Raw genomic sequence first — 14,424 nt, 5'->3', positions numbered from 1 at the left:
CGCGAGAACTGTGCCAAGGGTTTCATTTCTGGTATCGCGCGGCTGGCAAGCCGTGGCGCGGGCATTATGGCCGACTTTTCGGAGAGGTCAGTGCAGGTGGCTGTCGTCGTGTCTTTCCTGGCGGGTTTTGCAGCCGGCTGGCAGGCCAACAGAATGAGGAGGAAGTTTCTGGACTGGCGGAAGAAGAGGCTGCAAGACAAACTGAGTGAGACGCAGAAGAAAATCGACTTGGCCTGAACCACGGGTTCGTCATCAAGGAACCGGGCACAATATTCGGTACACAAGCCCGCTTGAAAAGAATAAGTAGAAACTTTAAGAGAGACGCTATGCTTCTTATTGAGCTTGCATTACGTGAAGGAATCTGTCGAAAGGTATCTTTGTAAAGTCATTACTGCCCCCCGGTGGCCAAATATTGAATGACACCTTGTAAAATGTGTTCCCGTCTTCATATATTTAAATTAATGATACATGTGTTTTGTTATTTAACATTTCAATCACATTTTACGAGTGTACAAACGCGGTCTTGGTCGTTGGACACACTCACACAAAAATCACACGAAGAGAGCATTTCACCCTCCCATTCATCGTATACATTTTTTTTTTTCAGAATATTCAAGTGTCATTTACAGGAAAAATTATTATCTCATTTTGATCGTGTCTCGAATGTTGTCCCATGTTAATGACTAGGAATTTTACACCCCAAAGTACCTTCAACTGTATGAGGGGCATGAATTTGCCCATGCAGATCAAGTGAAGGTCCACATTATTTTTCAGGTGTAAGACCGTGCGCTGCTCTCAGAGGATGGCCCAGATGTTCTACGTTGGCCACCGGAGGAGGAAGAAAAACAGGAATGTCCGTCTGTCAATCCTGGATTCTTGACTACTGTCCAATCTGCAAAACATGCATATCACGAGTGTATCTTGTCTCATTTTTGTTGGTGAAATAAATGCAATGTGTTTTCCAAGATTCACAGCACTTAATATGAATAACAATGCTGATGGATGTGCAAATATTACACATTCATTTTTTGCCATGTGTAGTAAGTTACCATGTATAGGAAGGCCTTTTTGGATGAAAAAAAACGACCATGGCATTTTTGGAGAACATTTTTAGCCGAAAAAAAAAACCAAATTAAAAAAAACTTGGTTATGCCTATAGGTGGTGCTCGTGCACTTTAGGAATCAACATCCGCTATGTGTGCGTCTGACTGTGTTTTATGAGATGTTGTGAGCCTCCTATCTGTTTCTTCAATTAGCAGTCCCAATTACGAGTGAAGACGTGAGAACATGTCACGAGCGGACGGAGATGTCATCTGATAAGAAGAAGAATAATAAGTAATCATCTCCGTGCAGATAATTCTCCATTAAAGCACACATAAAATATGATCTGACAACACTTGAAGAGATTTATGGGACTCGACTGTAGTTCATATAATGAAGTGTAGAGTCAGGAGAGAAATAAAGTGCAGCTGGCATTTAATTTTATATCTATAGATCTCTCTCTCTCTCTATCTATATATATATATTAAAAAAAAATCCTCATTTCACCCCTCGGGTGGTGTCCGTCCCTCATTCAGCTCGGGTCCTCTGCCAGAGGCCAGGAAGTTTGAGGGTTCTGCGCAGTATCCTTGCTGTTCCCAGCACTGCACATTTCTGGACTGAGATGTCCGATGTTGTTCCCGGGATCTGTTGCAACCACTCATCTAGTTTGGGGGTCACTGCCCCAAGTGCTCCGACCACCACAGGCACGACTGTCACCTTTACCTTCCAGGCTCTCTCCAGCTCCTCTCTGAGCCCTTGGTATTTCTCGAGTTTCTCATGTTCCTTCTTCCTGATGTTTCCATCACTTGGGACCGCTACATCCACTACAACGGCTTTCCTCTGCCCTTTATCTATGATCACGATATCTGGTTGGTTCGCCATTACCATCTTGTCATTCTGGATCTGGAAGTCCCACAGGATCTTCGCTCTGTCATTCTCCACCACCTTCGGAGGTGTTTCCCATTTTGACCTTGGGGTTTCCAGTCCATACTCCGCACAGATGTTTTGGTAGACTATGCCAGCCACCTGGTTATGGCGTTCCATGTAGGCTTTCCCTGCCAGCATCTTACACCCTGCAGTTATGTGTTGGATCGTCTCAGGTGCCTCTTTGCACAACCTACACCTTGGGTCTCGTCTGGTGCGGTATATCTGGGCCTCGATTGCTCTGTTGCTCAAGGCCTGCTCCTGAGCAGCCAGGATGAGTGCCTCTGTGCTGTCCTTCAGGCCAGCCCTCTCTAGCCACTGATAGGACTTCTTGAGATCAGCCACTTCAGTTATGGTCCGGTGGTACATCCCGTGTAGGGGCTTGTCCTCCCATGATGGCCCCTCTTCCAGCGCCTCATCTTCTGTTCCCTATTGTCTGAGACATTCTCTGAGTACGTCATCCGTTGGAGCCTTCTCCTTGATGTATTCATGGAGCTTGGATGTTTCATCCTGGACAGTGGCTCTCACACTCACTAGTCCCCGGCCTCCTTCCTTTCGGCTTGCGTACAGTCTCAGGGTGCTGGATTTGGGATGGAACCCTCCATGCATGGTTAGGAGCTTTCGGGTCTTAACGTCCGTGGTCTGAATCTCTTCCTTTGGCCACCTTATTATTCCTGCAGGGTATCTGATCACTGGCAGGGCATAGCTGTTTATTGCCCGGGTCTTATTCTTTCCATTGAGCTGGCTTCTTTTTATATATATATAATTTATTTATTTATTTATTTAGTTAGTTAGTTCGTTATATCTATATATAGATATATATATCCAGTGGTGTTCCGTCAGGGCCAGCAAGGCCTTCTCTGCTGGCCTAAACATTCTCAGAAAAGTAAATTTAATAGATTGACTTTTCAGTGCCACCTGTTGGTCACAAACCGAAACATGATACAATTGGCTGGCAACTGGTTAAGGGTGTTCCCCGCCTACTGCCCGAAGACAGCTGGGATAGGCTCCAGCACCCCCCCCCCCCACTCCCCCCTGCAACCATTGTGAGATCAGAAAACGAATGAATGAATATATATATATATATATATATATACACACACACACACACACACACATATACATACACACACACATCTACACACCAAAATGTGAGTCAAATGCTCCTGACATGGCATAGCCTACTCTTGAAATTCGGTGTAGGAAATAAAAGAAGAGACCGCAAAGGCATCTTTGGGAGAATTAAAGAGTGTGAAATTCACGGGAGGCGGCTGAAGTGCGTTTGCTTTCCATTATGGAAAGACTCTTGTAATCTTGCCTTGGTTCATGCTGGGCCACCACTGTCATCAACACCATGGCTGCCTGCTGCTGCAGTCGAGGCTGTGCGGGTGCGCAAATGTGTGCGTGTGTGTGTGTATCTAGCAACAAGCTGTGCGCAACTTTCAGAGGGGACGATGACGATGAAGAGAGATGACAGAAGGACGAGCGCGTGAGGAAAAAAAGGTGATGATGCTGACCGCCATCACTCCATCCATCAGATGCTCCTAATTCAACTAATCAGACTAAGCCCAATTGTTCTTGATTGGCTCTCGTGTTACTTTTATTTTTGTTGTCGTGCTGCAAAAAGAAAAAAAAAACAATGCAATAATGAAAAAGGGTACTTAACCGTTTCAGGTAAAGCGGTTACTACAGTGGACATCTTATCATGTTATCATGTTACAAAGTGCATGAAAGGTGAGTTAGGAAAATGCGTTGTCATAAAAGGACACGCACGGACACACCTTTCATCATTTATTTTTATTTTTTAATCAAGTGGATTTTTTTTCCTCACGTGTGACACGGTTTAGTGTGGCCGCCTGTTACTAGGCAGAGTTCATAAGGCGCAACAGGCCGAGAGAAAAAGGCAACTGCACGCGATGCTACGCAACTGACAAACAAATGTGAGTTTATGCGGCTGCGCCGGTCGACAAAGGCATGTGACGGACAGCAAGATGGACAGAAAGCGAGCTGCATGAAAGGTAATGGACAGAGTGCTCCCAGCGAGCGCCGTGGAGGTCAAAGTTGGGCATCCCTGCCGGCGTCATCATCCCGGCTGAATGGAAGCACTCAAGATGTTGTGGATAAAAGCAGCACATTAAAGCAAACAAGTGACATTCAGCTATATGCGGAGCGCTAAAAGCCGCCGCTCGCACGCTTTCTCCCGTTTACGCTCGTACGTCTATTCCGGACAATGTGGACACTGAAGGAACTGTGTGGCTGTTTTTTTTGCGTCCTTCAGCTGGTAAAAGCTTTCAACGCTGTTTTTTTTTTTTTTTTTTAACGTAGCCATTTAGGCCTAACATGAAAAAGTGGCACAACGTGACTTTTTTTTACAATTGTACCTTTTAGGACGGGTGCTGACATTACACTTGCCAAAAACAATAGCCAGCAACACGGCTAAACACGCTAACTCATGTTTGTGGCTGTCGTTTTTTCCACTGAATAAAGCATTTTCGAACATTTCAATTTTTCTTTCTATAAAAGTGCGCGACGCTAAATGGTGAGCGGGTGTTGTCAGCCATTGTTGGTTTCTTATTAGCTTAGTCGGCTAACATAGCACGTTAGGGGGAGGTCACATCGCAGCGGTTTTCTTTCCTCAATAGTTGGAAAAGCCAGAATATTTTTTGCTGCTTAGTTAGCTCGCCTGGTTAACTCATTTGCCAAGTGATAATGTTCAGTAGTTTGTTTTAGTAGGTTGTCTGGTTTGCAATTTTTTGGGTTGATTAGCTCACAGGTTGCTATTAAAGTTTGTAAATTTGTTAATGTATTATTTTTTTCAGTATTTGGTGGGTTGCGTCATTAGCTCGTTTGCTTATAAATTAGCTTGTTGGCGAGCTCGTTTACTAGTTAGTTGATGTTTACAGTTCTGAGGAAGAAAGTCATTTTTACAAGAAAACTTGAGCAATTATATGAGAATAAAACCACTGGATGAAATGTAAATGATTTGATTAAAACATTTCATTTTGTAAAATGAGAAAACCTACACTATTTAAGAAAATACGATTAAAAAGGGTGGAACGAGACAACATTTTTAATATTAATCTACTGGCCTCTTTCATCAGTCTAGTCCGTTTCTTTACGGTATCACGGGAATAAATTACAGTTGGCTCTGCAACTGCGATCCGGTTTTCAACACAGATATGCCATGTGTAATTTTGCTTCACTTTGGTAGTGTGTCGTTAATATTTCGCAGATGTCAGTGTCGCGCACTTTTGCAAATTTGCCAATTACTCTGTTTCTGAAGAAGTTAGCATTATGTCGCAAGATGAATCATCACCGCGGGCGCTGGGAATTAACCTTTTAATGCGTATGTGCCTCGCCTCATAAACACGCCCCCGTACACACACTCACACACTTACTTGGTGTGCACGCGGGAAATTCAGCTCATTGTGGAAAGTGCTGAAGTGTATAAATCCCACATTGGAATAATAATAAGCGTGTTATTGTAATTCAGGTGGATCGAGTGGAAATGAGATTTTTTTGGGCGGGGGTTATTTTTGCATATTGTTGCATCGTTTTCCTCCTGTTTGAAATGCAAAATTAATTGATGGCTTTAACTTGTCTCACCTTGCATCTTCATTATGTCTGCACACATGACCTCAGAGAAAGAGATACAAAAAGGCATTTAAAAAATAGTGGATATTCAAACATGCTTTCACACATTAGCTTCTAAAGTATTCCTTATGGCCTGTTCTCACTCTCACCGTTCTCAAAATAAGATCCTCAGTCTCCTTGCTATAAGCTGTTTATTTGCCCTTCCCAATTGCTCTTTACTTTTTCTTCAGTCTTCCACCTTCTGTCTGTGATATGCGTGCACTCTCGGCCAACAATGAGGCGCTCTAAAGTGGCCATGCCAGTCCACCTGCTTTTTCACTTCCTCTGCAGGGTGTGCACAATGACGGCCGACGACAAAGCGCTCTGAATTGCTCTTCTGCCTTTCTTACAAGAATTCACGGCAGACAACGAGGCACTCTACAGAGACCACGTGAGCCAAGGAAAAGATTCATTTTCAGGTCATGGGCATAGCTAACTGCACATGATAACAGCTGAGGTGAAAGAACGACGTCTTGGCTGTTAAATAGATCACGTTTGTCTGTGCCACGTTTGAACATTTATGTGCATGTCTGTCAGACCCGTTCTTCCTCATCCTGCACACACACTACAGAGGTTCCGTTAAGTCCGGAAAATCAGAGCACGATATTTTATTGATCCATGTCTTCGCTAAGATACGTGCCGGGAGCTGCCCCACAGCTTCCCGCCCGCACACCATGAAAAAAAAAAAGCAAAGCCAAAAAGGACTCAGATAAAATTGACCCTTAACACAGGAGGCAAATTAGTCTCGCGTGAGCCCAAGCGAGAGTGACATTAATTATTTCTGTGGCAATTTTGCGGCGCTGCGTGAACCGACATTATGAGAGATACTCTAATAAAGAAATGATGTTTGTTCTCATTGTAATTGCCAGCGTGCTTAACGTTATTACAGCCATTTACTTTCAGGCTACACACCGACTGCCGAGGGTGAGCAGTCTGCTTTCAGAAGAATTTTGGAGCATTTCGGTCCCAAAGGTAATGCGGTGGAGAAAACAGACTTCTTTCCAGAGTTCCTTCAAGTGCGGCAAGTTGATTGTAAAAGCCGCAAGAAATGGGAGGGAAGGGATGACCTTCATCACAGGTGGGCAAGCTCTGGCCTTGTGGAGCTGAATTATTACAGTTTTGCCTTTTATGACCGCTCGTCAAACTTGGCTGGCAGGCACTGGCCACACGCTGATGATGAAAACTAAATGTTTCAAAATTTAGTGGGGGCCCATCTGTCTCATCTATGTGCTTTAAATTTGCGGGCAATCGGGCATATGACCGAGGACAAGTTTTTTTCTGAAAGTTCACGGCAGACTTCCCTGGTTTTCTAGGGCACGGATTCTTGCGATTTTGTGGGTCTACTCGTGATTGACATGTCTACCAAAATTCACGTTGCTGAATGAAACTCGCTTCAGGGTCTCAATCATTTTCCCCAAAGCCGACAGTGCGCCCTATAAGGTAATATAGGAAAACCTTTATTGTATTGTTAATGAAAAAAATCGCAATTTACAGCAGCAAAGTTTGGAGGGAAGAAAGTAGAAAAAGTAGAAAAGAAATGCACAAAATAAAATGAACCGTATAGAGTACAGAATGCAATATAAAAATACAAAATATAAGATCTAAGCATATATGCAATTGCGTATGGGGCTTAAATATGGTGTTACAGTCTCTTTATATTCTCCATTGAGTTGTTTCGCCGTTAGTGTTACTATGCCATCTAGTGGTGATTATTAGCATGAACTAATTTAACCTAAAAGGGTTCTGATCGACACTGATTGACATTCAAGTGATTCGCCAATACACACTCAGACAACTTTTTTCTGAGCTCTGCGCAGCCATTATGAAATGAAGATGATACCAAAAGCATCGTTAACTACTGACTAAACGAAGAAAGAAGGAGACAAGCAAGACTTCGAAGGAGCCCCTTGTCGATGTGAGCCCACAAGGGTTGTGTGCCTTTTTGTTGAATCAATTCTCCGCATGACTTTTGTCTTTCATTTATTGTATTGTATGTATTGTAATGCCATTTTGTGTTCAAATGTTTCATGTCCGTCTTTGTGACCAGTTGTCACAGGTTGCCGAGGAATCAACTCTGTATTTTTAAGGACTTTGTGTCATGCTTCATGCTACATACGGATCAATATTCAGATTTATTAGATGTAGTATTTTAAATGTTCTGTAAAGCGCTTTGTTACAGCTGCAGTGGTTGTGAAGGCTCGATAGAAATAAAGCTGTATTATATTGTATTCCGTTAGTGTAGCTCCATCTAGTGGATGCATAATGCAACCGCAGCCTCTGTTGTAGCTTTTATTGTATGTGCCTTATAATGCAATGCGCCCTATCTATGAAAACAGTTTTAAAATAGGCAATTCGTGGAAGGTGCGCCTTATAATCCGATGCGCATTATAGTGCGGAAAATACGGTAGATCTCTGCGTCATTTTGGGCACGGCTTCTTGAGACTTTTTTTCGTGGGTTGACGAATGATAGGCATGCCTACCAAGGGCTGAATTTGAGAAAAACCCTTGGGGGAGTACGGGAAAGTCCATAAAATGTCAATTTATTTGGCCCACAAAGCATCCAAGAGGGCTTCTGCCTTTCCGTTGCTGGACCTCTCCAACAATGCACGAGAAAAACAACATCCTCACTTGCCTTTTATCGGTCTCCTTTCATCTCGGGGCTTCGTTTCCTCCAACTTTCATCTCCCCTGTTCTCCCGCCGCCGCACTTACAAGTGGATACACGCACACACACACAAGACAGAGAGATGAGAGGCGACGTCTTTTGGCTATAATCAAGCATCAAAAAGACACATTGAGGGGCAGCAGATGTTCCGCATACGATATCCTCCAAACGTGCCGTGAAAGATTGCTTACTATGCTTACTATATGATGACTTTCCTCATGCTGCAGCTTTGGAGAAGAAACAATGATCAATATGTCACAGTTTGACTAAATGTAGTTTAAACATGCCCCAAAAGTACCAAAACACACAATTTCAGTGAAGGGTTTACTATTTCTTAATTTTTTTTTGCTTTTTTTCAAGGTTGACTTTCAAGTATCATATTTTATTGCCTTTTATTTCCTGTGGGAAACACATGCGCTGCCTCCTTGCAGGTTGCGCTGTATTTCCATGAAGTTGAAGATATAGGAGGCGCCGGCATCATCTGCTCTTTTTTTGCATGTTTTCAATGGAAGTATAGTGGTACCTCTACTTACGAAATCAATTGGTTCTGGAAGAAATGTCTTAACTAGCTAAATTTTGTAAGTCGAGACGCATTTTCCATGTAAATGCCTTAATCGGTTCCAAGCCGCCCCAAAATTGAGACATAAATGTTTTCAAAGCATAAAAATGCATCAAAATATGTAACAAATAGATGTTGTAATTAGATTAGATCCAAACTTAACAGCCTGATGAAGACGGTGCCACATTTTGTTTTCGTTGACACAAGCAAAGCTGACCCGTTTGCTCTCCTTTGAAATGGATGACAACCTGCCGCAATCAAGCCCGAGCTTACGCTTGCCCCCGACGCTGAAAATAAAACCCAATTAGAGGCGGGGCCAACGCCAGATAACTGGTTTATCATTGTGTACATTCCTTTGCCTTGACGCTGAAGGATCGGAGCGGAAGGAAGAGCCAGCGGACCTGCGCTAAAGTAGTGGAAGGAAAAGGAGCAGAGCAAAGTGGCTCTCTGTGATATGACTGGGCCAAATTAATTAGGCAAACAAAGCGCCTGCGGGGAGAACATTACACCTCACTTGCCGCGCATTCATCATTTCTTGAATTATTGCTTGGGGGGTTGGGGGGGGGGGGGTTAGGCGCTTGAATTTGAATACTGCATTTTTTTTTTCATTGATTCATGGAATCATCTGGAGTGATCTGACTGAAGCGATGGCAAAATCAAACGTGTCATAAACGCAGTATAGAAAATGGATGGATGGATCCATCTATATCCAGCAACATAACTGCAAGAGGCGGAAACTTTGCGTGTCCAAACATGGTCGATTCCCCCCACACCCCCCTTACCAACTGTCCTCTTGTTGTCTTTAAAAAAAAAAAAAATTAAACGCATTAACCAATTTAACGTGCTGAAAATAGCCTGAGAACAAAATCTTGCGTGGCTATACATGTCAGTCATGTGAGGGAGCAAACAGCGCAGGCGACAGCTCATTGTGGCCACGATGTGAACTCGATGACGGGACCCAAGTGATCTCCTGCAGCCTGGCTTGTGCGCTTGCATCCATATTGAACGGCTACATAGAAGCAGCAGAGCAAGTGTGAGCAATGTCATTAGCATGCACGGCTCCAATGGTCCCACCCCCCCGCTAAACCCCCTTCTGCAATGCTCGTGGGCCTCCATGTTTGATGCACCTGCTTTCACGGGAGCTATTTTACGGTGGCTTTGGGGGCGGACGTGGCTCAGACATACAGCGGGTCATCCACTGTTTGAATCCCGCTGTGTCGGAGTCATGTGTCATCGTGTCCTTGGGCGAGAGGCTTCACCCACGTTGGCTCCGGTGCCCCTCGCACCGGCGTACGTACGGCAGGCTACGAATGTTTGATGGCGATTGTAGGGGCCGCGGACGCACGCTGACAGCCGCGCTTTCCATCAGCTTGAGCTCCAGGGCAACTGTGGCTACCGACATTTACAGTTCACCGCCACCGGAGTGTGAATGTGCGAGCGCATGAATAATGCATCCACTGCGAGCGATTTCAAGTCTAAATATAAATCGGTCGCTTTATGATGATGATTATTAGCTTTCCTTTTCACTTCACATTGGGGGATTATGGCTTTGCTATAAATGTACTTTCGGTTGTCTTCTGCTTTTAAATTTTTTCTACAATGTCATGAAAACAGTCGCTCCTCTGTTTGATTATATTTCATACGCAAAAGGCGTTTGGGAGTTCAGATTGTGTTCATTAACGCGTTGGAATCAGTATGCGCCAACGCGCTTTCATTTTCCATTGTCCATCTGGGGCGAACCCATGCGTGGAGAAGGCATCAAAGATGTCGCCGTGCACGCATTCATCATCATTAAAGTGATTCGGGTTGGACTAGCAATGAATTGGGACGCGGTCGGCGTGTGGGGGAGACCCGATACACTATTTGCCGGAATCAAAACACGAGTGCCCTTATCTGATTGTGGCACCTTCCGGGATGAAACCAACACGTCGGTGATGAAGAGGACGCCCAAATAAGGAGGAGAGCTCCGCAGGGATGGCAATAGGACTCAGGCTCTCTCGCCAAGTTCTGAGGAATAAAAAAAAGTACAAATATCCATTTTCAAATGTAGGGCATGTTTGTAAAGTACAATATCAAGACAGGAATTTTCTGGCGTTGAAAATTGCGTGGTGGCCGCCCCCCCGCCAAACCGAGTGATATCGCTTAACACGGCGTAAAGCTCCAGCTGTGCCGATTGAGCGATCGATGGCCCCATGCGGCCAGCTTCACATTTCAACTGCAGTTGTGACGTTGCGCCACTAGGGAGGCGCTGTGCCAACAGCGGTGCACAGGGAAGACCTGGAGCAATGTGTTCTGCGCTTACGCAAGTCAAGTCCCGCCCCAAAATCGGGTTGCGCGAAAAATATCAGAATAACCTCAATAAAAAAAGATGACAGCATTCTGAAAGCCAACAAACACGGCTGCGCTTTCAAGAAAGGAAAAGTGCAAACCTTTTGCCAGAGAGGAGCTAAGTGCTCAAATGATGCAATTTCACGACATGTATTGACATTGTGGGCGCCTGGCGACTAACCTTTTAGCATCATTGACTTTTGCGAGCTACCAAACCACTCGCCGCGTACAGTTTAAACTTCTGAGCCGTCGCTATCTTCTAAAACAGGACGTGTGTCATGCTCCTGCATACCCTGACAGAAGGAAATAAGGACACGAGCCTCACTTCTGATTTCTGGCCGGGTGAGGTTGGCCCTGTTAGCTTTGCTTCAAGTCATACACTGCAGTGCTTCACCTTGCGGTATCGTATTTTCCGCATGATAAGGTGCTTCGGAGTATAAGGCGCACCGTGAATGAAGAGCCTATTTTAAAACTGTTTTCATATCTAGGGCACACCGCATTATAAGGCACATAGAATAGAAGCTTCAATAGTGGCTGCGGTTACATTGTGCATCCACTAGATGGAGCTACACTAAAGGGAATACAACATAATCCAGCTTTCTTTACGTTAGCACTTTCACAACTGCTGCAGCTGTAACAAAGCGCTTGACAGAACAGTTAAAATACTACACCCAAGAAATCACAATATTGATCCATACATAGGGCGCACTGTTTGCTTTTGAGTAAACTGAATCCTTTTCAGTGTGCCTTATCGTGCGGAAAATATAGTACTGTACTCGCATTTTATGAATCTTTACCCAAGAGTTTGTGGACTCAGAGATGAGGACTTTATTATGCTTTTAATATAGTTGAATATAGTTTTATAGTTTCTAATATAGTTTTAATAAATCAATGCTTGAACATGATTAACAGTCACATTCTTATTGGAACTCTTAAGTTAAAGTATATTTCCTGTAAGAATATGTCATGCTGCAGGTGGTATCACCTCTGCCTCAATTTGAACCCGGAAAAACCCTGTAAAGAGTACTATTTTCCTTATTATAGTTTTTTTTGGGGGGGCGGGCGGAACGGATTAATGGCATTTCCATTCATTTCAACAGTAAAAGGCGACTTAAGTTTCAGATGCCGGAAAAATCTACTCGGCAGTACAGTACAGTACAGTACTGTTGTGAAGTATTTGTACTGTTGTGACTTGCTTCCTCTCCAGCTCTGTGCATCCCGCTAAACGTTTGATGGTGTGACAGTGAACCAGTGACGCTCCATTCTGACAATGCAAGCAGAAGAACGTAGCCCAACGCTGACATGTGAAGCCTTTCATCTCCACACAAAGGGATTTGCAGCCCTACCGCTAAATTTAATTTCACAATCTGCAGCAGATCCTCGAACACACACACACACACACACAAAAATAAAGTAATGACGGTTAAAAGAAACTTTTCCACAACACGCTGCTGGGCTGGTTCAGGTTGGCCTTGAGCACAAACAGGCTGCGTGAAGACTAATGAGGTGTCGCAGGTATTCCGCCTGCGCATTAAGCCTGAAAGATTTTCTATGTTGTCGCCTCCGTTCCGTCTGCAACTGGCCAACAAGATACGGCTGCTGTCCAAACATTGGGAATGTCATCCACAAGCGCTGCATAATCAATCTCAATTGCCCCTCTTTGCGCTTTGTGTTTGATGTAGCTTAACGCGTGGGCCGCGCCGCGCCGGCAGGACGACTTCGCCGCGACGGACAGACAGCGTGCCGCGTCTTCAAATGAGGACACTCGCTTGGGAGCGTGGAAGCTGTCGGCGACTTTGCTCTCGGGGGCAGGGGGGGGGGTTGTCATGAGTGAGGGCATCGTCACAAATCGGACGACACAGCGGGATCGATAACGGCACATTTGCAGAGGGAGCGCCGGCGAGGACGAGGGCGAGAGCGTTTCAAAGAGAGGTGACATTCGAGCAGGGGTGTGCAAACGTTTTCGTTGGAGGGCCGCGTACAGAAAAATGGAAGGGGGGAAAAGTACCGCGTGAAAATTCTCCCAACTTTTTGAAACACGCTAAAGTCTTAATAAAGCAATTTTATAAATTGTTTGTATCGTTTCATTGATTGCAGCAACTTTCTGTGAAACGAGTTAAGGTAAATAGTTGAGGAAGTTTTTTGGGGTAGCCAACAGTTGAGTAGATCCAGCTCTGCACGAGACAGCAGCCGAATCCCATCTCCACATCCCAAAAAAGGAGAAACTGTCGCCAAGCGGCCATTATTCAGTTACTCGCGGATCGTAACTGTGATGTTTTCATAAATCAGCCACAGAGCACAGCGTGGAAGAAACAATGCTTGCCTCTAAAATTGAATGATCTTTATTCCCTGCAGTGTTTTGAAGATAAAGTGTGTTATTCTTATGATCATACATTTGTATTTTTGAACATGGAGAAAAATTTGACACCGTATCAACAAATTTGTATTGACACGCTCCCCACTCACTTTGCCCACCTTCACTTTTATTTTTATTTTTTTTAACTAACCTTGCGGCCCATTTCAAATCTCACTTTTTATTATTCTTTTCTTTTCTTGTTTTTGGTCATGTCGCGAGCCGCAAATGGCCCCCGGGCTGTGGTTTGGACAACTGCATTGGCGCATACGCATGCTGTTTGTCAGTTGTGGTATGTAACCAGTGTAAAGCCTCACATACGTCCATGATCTGAGCCGCTTATCCTCACGAGGGTCGCAGACGTGCGGAAGCCTATCCCAACTGTCGATGGGAAGTCGGCGGTGTGCACCCTGAACCGGTTGGCAGCCAATCGCAGGGCACACAGAAATGAACGGACCATCCGCGCTCACACTCACACCTTTGGACAATTTAGAGTGTTCAATCAGCCTGCCATTCATGTTTTGGGAAATGTGGGCAGGAAATCAGAGTACCCGGAGAAAACCCACACAGGCTTAGGGAAAACATGCAAACTCGAGCCGAAATCGAAACCTGCACCGCTGCACTGTGATGCGGACGTGCTAACCACTGGATCACTGTGCTGCCATTCACAGTTCACTACTTTTTTTTTGTCCGCTAGCTTAATGCTAATGCTAAAAAAACATTTTTGGTGCAGTGCACCTCCAGTGATGTGAAAAATTGTTGGCTGCCTTCCTGATTTTTTATTTTTTTTTGGAAGGTTGTTTTCCCCCATCGATACCTTTAAACGAGTTTGTCGACAGGGCGGTGGTGAGGCACCGCCTGGGAGAAGACGATTTTTGGATGCTCCTTGAAAATGTATTTGTCGGGGAGAGTATGTTGCCCC

At 44.6% G+C, this 14,424-nt stretch overlaps 1 protein-coding gene and 1 long non-coding RNA gene across 3 annotated transcripts; one reads left to right on the top strand and one right to left on the bottom strand.

Moving 5' to 3' along the window:
- The first annotated feature begins 2 nt into the window (after positions 1–2).
- On the top strand, positions 3–967 carry LOC127592145 (mitoregulin-like). Of its 2 annotated transcripts, none has more exons than XM_052052657.1 (2): positions 3–244; positions 775–967. In XM_052052657.1, exon 1 carries the CDS (start codon positions 67–69, stop codon positions 235–237), a length of 171 nt encoding a protein of 56 aa, XP_051908617.1. In that variant the 5' UTR covers positions 3–66; the 3' UTR covers positions 238–244; positions 775–967. The 2 variants fall into 2 exon arrangements, with proteins under 2 accessions (XP_051908617.1, XP_051908616.1); XM_052052656.1 differs by having other exon boundaries at positions 7–276.
- A 6,327-nt stretch (positions 968–7,294) lies between these two features.
- On the bottom strand, positions 7,295–10,823 carry LOC127592150 (uncharacterized). The gene is made up of 3 exons (XR_007960072.1): positions 10,728–10,823; positions 8,454–8,489; positions 7,295–8,304 (listed from the first exon to the last, which is right to left on the bottom strand). It is a non-coding gene; the product is annotated as an uncharacterized LOC127592150 (long non-coding RNA).
- Between the last annotated feature and the right edge of the window lie 3,601 nt (positions 10,824–14,424).

This window comes from Hippocampus zosterae, chromosome 19 (assembly GCF_025434085.1).
Source record: "Hippocampus zosterae strain Florida chromosome 19, ASM2543408v3, whole genome shotgun sequence".
NCBI classification, from domain to species: domain Eukaryota; kingdom Metazoa; phylum Chordata; class Actinopteri; order Syngnathiformes; family Syngnathidae; genus Hippocampus; species Hippocampus zosterae.
The sequence above is the reverse complement of the archived record's forward strand: the minus strand, read 5'-3'. Positions and strand labels throughout refer to the sequence as shown.